The 6,259-nt window shown below is 41.1% G+C and overlaps 1 protein-coding gene across 2 annotated transcripts in view; it reads right to left on the reverse strand.

The window, feature by feature from the left end:
* Window positions 1-5,884, reverse strand: part of lama1 (laminin, alpha 1) — a 38,113-nt gene extending 32,229 nt beyond the window's left edge. For both annotated transcript variants that reach the window (XM_087845858.1, XM_087845857.1), the window contains exons 1-9: window positions 5,701-5,884; window positions 3,557-3,727; window positions 3,273-3,385; window positions 1,397-1,448; window positions 1,091-1,281; window positions 805-984; window positions 632-721; window positions 420-537; window positions 156-334 (exon numbers count right to left, since the gene is read on the reverse strand). In XM_087845858.1, coding sequence (XP_087701984.1) covers window positions 156-334; window positions 420-537; window positions 632-721; window positions 805-984; window positions 1,091-1,281; window positions 1,397-1,448; window positions 3,273-3,385; window positions 3,557-3,727; window positions 5,701-5,755 — 1,149 coding nt within the window. In that variant the 5' untranslated portion in view covers window positions 5,756-5,884. The remainder of the gene's footprint in view (window positions 1-155; window positions 335-419; window positions 538-631; window positions 722-804; window positions 985-1,090; window positions 1,282-1,396; window positions 1,449-3,272; window positions 3,386-3,556; window positions 3,728-5,700) is intronic.
* Window positions 5,885-6,259: the final 375 nt, after the last annotated feature.

The raw sequence follows: 6,259 nt of genomic DNA on the forward strand, positions 1-6,259 counted from the left end.
ACACACACACACACACATACAGATCATGCAGAGAGACATTTTGAGTCAGGATCTCCAGATATAGTCTTACTTGTGTCAATACTTTAGCAACTCTGTGGTATTAATTGCTGCATTATGTCAACAACCTTAGCCAGTTTGTAATATTGTGTCAGTACCTCAGCAGGTCTGTAGTATCCATCTTTGCAGGTCTCACAGTTGATGCCGGCTGTGTTTTGCTGACAGTTAAAACAAACTCCACCTCCCTGACGAACGCCGTGAGTGTTTAAACTCAAAGAGAGTTCAGAGATGGTTTGATTGTAGTAACAGTCGTCTGCTTTATTGTGACAGTTACATTCTGAGAGACAGACAGAGACAGGTTAACAAAGAGCACACAGAAGTTGACGGAAATGGTACTCAGTGTGTTTAAGGATGTTTCTTACTTTCACACGTGTTTCCATCGGAGATGGTCCCTGGTTGCCATGGCTGCTGATGGTAACCTGGGCAACATTCGTTACAGCTTTCTCCACAAGTATTGTGCTCACATACACAATGAAACTTCTGTACTCACACACACACACACACATATATATTTCACCTGGTGAAACACTGTACATATGTTCCAATATACAGATGCTCGGGCGTTTGCCGTTACCTTGCTAGCAGGGTCAAGTGGGCAGCTCTGAGCATGTCCATAGCAGATACACATCCCACCCACAGAGATGTCTTTGATGGAATAATAATACTGAGAAACACGGTAACACAAAAGGTATCAGAAAGTACAAGTCAGTTTATTGGTCAAGATCAACTTTTTGCAGCCTATCTCACCCTCCGAGTGACAATAGGGTCAATATCTCGAGGATCGCGAGCACTCAGGGTCATCAGGTCGGCATTCAGTGTTCGGATTCGCTGAAGTCTCAGTCTGATGTAACGCGCCGACGTAAAATTCAGCAGATCTGAGGTTAAATCATCGGCTCCAGGTCGGCCATTAATTAGGGAGGTATGGATCTGAGAGACAGACAGAGGCACAAGGAGAAGAAGAAAGGTCAAAGAGGGACAGACGCTAAACAGAAAGGGAGACAGATAACATGAGCATAGCAAGTGCATGCCTCACCTCTCCATGCTCTAGTGGGTTTAATCTGGAATAATAAGATGTACAGATGACCTCTGTATCACTCTTATAGGTTGGTGGTCCCAGTCGTGGTGTGATGTTGTAGCGATATAAACACTCAGAGTCACTGATGGCATAAAATTGCCAGGGCTCAAAGGAAACTCCATCCAGAGACCGTTCAAGGATCCAATTACCTGAGAAACAGACAGATCAGAATAGCAAACATGGAACGATGTCTTAAATATTTACTCTGTGATTGTGTCTGAGGTACAAAGGCAGATAAACAGGCAGCACATGGGCCAGTCTCACCTGCTCGAGGAGAATTAGCAGCCTTGATAATGATGTACGCGATCTGAAAAACCTGGACAGCACAAAAGTTCAAAGTTACTCAAAGACTTTGAGTAAAGAACAGAGGATACTGGCACTGTTCATCTGGTTAATATGTTCCTCTGTGCTTTTATTGCTCCCTCTGGTCATGAAAAGAAAAACAAAACTTTCATTTTTCAAATTTTATTCAAAAAGCACCATTTGACATCAACAGTCACCTTAAGGTGCTTTATTTAACAAGGTGAATATTAGAAAGAAAGAAAAACCCTATAGGCAAGCACTTGGTGACAGTAGGAAGGAAAAACTCCCTGTTCACAGGAAGAACCAGGTTCAGGGAGGGGCAGCCACCAGCCACAACTAGTTAGGAGTAAAGGGAAAGAGAAGATGATGCCATAAAGTAAATACAAAATGCAGCTGTTAATAGTGTTGGGAAGGTTACTTTTAAAATACATGCCCCAAAATGTATTCTGTAACGTATTCCGTTACGTTACTCAATGAGAGTAACGTATTCTGAATACTTTGGATTACTTAATATATTATCATGCTGTTTACAGCTACATGAATGTACTATTGCTGTGATTTATTACTGTTACTGAAGGTCCGCGGCTCCGAACCGTAGTAAAGGGACCTCTGGCTAATACGGTGGGTTCTGTGTCGGGCTCGTAGCCGAAAACTAGCTTTACTTTGTTGTCTGGGTCAACTTTGCTAGCGAGAGACAGAGAGAGGCGTTGAAAGGCTGCTCCAACGGAACTTGTTGTTTTTGGAGGAAAACACGAACACGGTGTACAGTCGAGTCTTAATAGCTTACTTACAACTGGGCTCGTCAGGCACTCTTCTTGGCTGCAGTGGTTATTATTATATTTACATGCTTCCAGCTCCCGTTTCTGCTCGATGACAGCTGGTACTTTTCCTTTTTCTCCCTACCTCGCTCACAGACACATAACGTGTATGGCAGTCCATTCTCCCTGCAGCACGGACTACACTGCCTATGATGCTACATTCTTTAGAGCTATACCTGTAGCATTCTGCCTGTTAGCTTAGCACAACAACAACAAAAAGGCCTCTCTCACCCAGGAAACACGCAGAGAGAGAGCGTCACCCTGTAACCATGGCAACCGTAATGCTGCCACCTGGAACAACAGAACGTAGCTGTCAAACAAAACCCAAACAGTCCTGACCCGCCACAATATGAAACAGGGAAGTACCGCTGTGTAATCCATTTATTTCAACAAAGTAACTGTATTCTAAATACCACCTTTTTAAACGGTAACTGTAACGGAATACAGTTACTCATATTTTGTATTTTAAATACCTAACGGCGGTACATGTATTCCGTTACTCCCCAACACTGGCTGTTAAAGCCATATAAAGCTATCCAAAGCTCCCTCCCTCCAACACCTGTACGACTTGCCCTAATTGATGGAAGAACACATTTTGCTCTCTACCAGAAAAGGAACATGTCAAGTGTGCACGGCTTACACTGATGATGACGAGTCAACTGTTTGAGTAAAGAAAGGTCATAAATTGGTTTATAGTTGGTGAATTAAGCGACAGCTTTTTAAGTAATGCTTTAGTTACTGACACCTTAAAACCTCTTTGTATGGAGCTCGTTAATAAAGATATATTAATCATATTTAAAACTGAGGTATTAATTAATGGGGTCTCAACGGCACACTGATTGTTTAGAAAAATACATTATTGAAGTTAACTCGGAAAGATTGATTGGACAGAAGGAGTCTAAGTAAATATCAGCAGATATTAGAGTTGCTGTCTTTGATATTTTTCCTCTAATGGTTGCATTTTTATCTGTGATCATTTATGTTTTAGTCTGTGTGGGTCTTACTTGTGTTTGTGTTACCTGTTTCAAATCCAGTGTGATGGTAATCCAGTGAAACTGTTGTCCATTCTTGATACTTGGGCTTTGCCACCACCGATTGGTTCCATCAATAGCATTTGTGATTGGATGACGTTCTGCACACAGAGATGAATACTGTAGTAGTGCACTGGAATTTTATAGCTAAGTGCAAATGGTACTTTACTGATGCTGCAAAATGTTTAATGTGAATTCATTTGGATAATTTGAAGTGATCTGTGTGATTCTGGTTCTGGATTAAAGCAAACTGGACCTTTGATGTCTCGTACCTCTGGACAGAACGGAGTTGGCATCACATTTGAGACAGTGTGGGTTCTTTATCCTCCGTCCTGGAACGTGCTCCACCAGCTTGCAGTAGACTTCAGGTTCTGGGTCTCCACATGTTGCATTACTGCTGATTACTGCATTACTGGCCAGATTCAATATGGCAGGAAACAGACCTGTAGAACAGTTACATTAGAATGATATAAGGGGAGACATTAGTGATCTGATGAATGAATGAATGAATGGATTAGTTCAGGTCTTTTTACAGGTATGCTCTCAGATGAGTCACTGTCTAAAACCCCGGCGTTACTCTTGTGAGATCATGACTTGTTTTTGTAATAAAGACAATTCTGAATGTTTACTCTATAACCTTTATTTTGAAACCTCCTCACATAACAGCAGAATATTTGCATCTTTAGGTGAGCGGTCTCAATGGATACTCAGTGATGACATCAAATATACTGGAGCCATAAACAAGTAAAGTCTCTCAGACACTACTGAAACCCATCTACCCCCACAACCTACCACCTCACCAATCACACAGACACACACAGTCTATTGACTCAGCTGCAGTTTCCCACTGAGATTCTCACTGTGTTGGTTAAAAATCTGAATTTAAGAACCATGGGACTCTGAAACAGTGTGCATAGGTTTTTAGTATTGAACAAAACAAAGATACATGAACCAACATGCCTGTAACACAACATGTTACAGAAATTTTTAAAAAAAAGTGTTTGTTTTTTGAAAATCAATCTGGGTCAAAGGTCAAAGGTCGATCTGTTTCTTTTCTGACTGACTCATTCTTCAATATCTTTTAGTATATACACACATATATATATATATATACATATATATATATAAGCATTTTTTAATTGAGAATGTTCACATAGGTAGCGAGGAATACAGATGTTATATCCTCAGGGTTCAAATATGAGGAACCAAAGTGTGATTGGAGCAAATTATTTAAGGCGAGACACAATCGAACAACAGTGGAGGGGTTAATAAAATATGGGATCTATATGAGTCCACTGTGTGTGATGCTTTGTCACTGTTATTCTGCTATAATGCTGCTGCTGCTGGTACCTTGCAGTGAAATGTTGTTCAGCACTTAATTTATATATTTTACATACAAAACATTACATCTGACTGTTTGTGTGTTGGGATGTGTTAGGTCAGCCATTTTAGGTTCAGGATGACCTGTCACCCTTCCCCCAACACACACACACACACACACACACACACACACACACACACACACACACACACACACACACACAGAGGTATTTAGGTTGTAGAGATTTGTCTATATGTGTTGTGTGTGTGTGTTTGGGGGTGGTGATCTCTGGGGAGCGAGGAAGGAGAGAAGAGTGTGACTGTAAACACTAATTCCTGATCTCTCTCCCTCTCCTCCTCTTTTGTCAGACACACACACACACACACCCACGCACACACGCACACACACACACACACACACACACACACACACACACACTTCCACTGATTCATTCATGAGCCAGTGATAAGAGAAGTAAAAGTGCATGCCTAAACAGATTCGGGGTGATGAATATGATGATAAAGACATCACAGGTGCTCAAGCTTTAATCCAGATCAGATTTCCAGATATTTGACCTCTGATGGAAAAGTGGAGCTTAATCCCAAAGTTATTTGTCTCGAGTCTGCTGACTGAAACTTTTACAGAAAGAGGTCAGTGTGCATAAATGTTCCTTAAATCAGAACAAACTGATCCTGACCGAAGACAAAACAGAGATAACAGTAGCATGTTCGCTACATTACACTATTCAAAAGTGCATGAAGACTCAAGGACTCAAAGACGCACATGTGATTTGTTTTAACAGTAACACACAGCTGAAAGGGAAACATACTTTAAACTATAGCAGAATACTACCGTCAAACTACTTTGGGAAACAAGAATAAAAGTTCATTCTGCTTAAATCATCGACATAAGAGCCAGCTCTAATCACACTGATCAGGCTGCAGAGCTGAGATGGGTTCAACAGTGCTTAAACAGATGTGTAACCCTGAAAATAAAATAATCTCTCTGAGATCTTTTGAATCTGTGAAGGTACTTGAGAAGAAGAATTCAAAGCAGCTGTTAGAACTCAGCAAAGTTTTCAAAAAGGTGTCTCACCTCTCTGCTGAGCGGCGGCTTGCCCCATCAACAACAAAAGCAGCAGCACTTTCATCCTCACACCCTTGAGTCAAATCTGAGTGTCGCTGTTATTTCGCGAGTGTTTGCTCCATGCAGCAGAACTAGAATTAACTGGTAGAATCAATGTGGCTCATAGGAATGCTTGCTGCAGAGTGCCTGAACACCACAGTGACTCCAACTCACACCACCCCTCCCCCTAACCCCTTTCTCATTCATTCAGCCCAAAAGGGCTTGTATGGGGTGGGGGGGGGATGTACCATTTGATCTTTGGGGGAGGGTGGTAAGGGCCTTTTTTTGTACACTTTTTTAAGCATTAATGTAAACAATAAAAGAAACTGTAAACACTCTTTGCTTCATTTATTTTGTATTGAATTTTGGCAGTTGTTTAAAAGATGTTCTGTTTACTGGGTCCTGCAGGATTTAATTTCTGTTACATAAATTAAACAGAATCAAAGCAACAAAACTTCTTCAAAAAATCACTGATGTGAGATGAAAATCATGCAGTTTAGTATCAATGTGCACTTAGGTCATGAGACTG

This window comes from Neolamprologus brichardi, chromosome 9, assembly GCF_056152115.1.
Source record: "Neolamprologus brichardi isolate AB-2024 chromosome 9, ASM5615211v1, whole genome shotgun sequence".
Classification (NCBI taxonomy): domain Eukaryota; kingdom Metazoa; phylum Chordata; class Actinopteri; order Cichliformes; family Cichlidae; genus Neolamprologus; species Neolamprologus brichardi.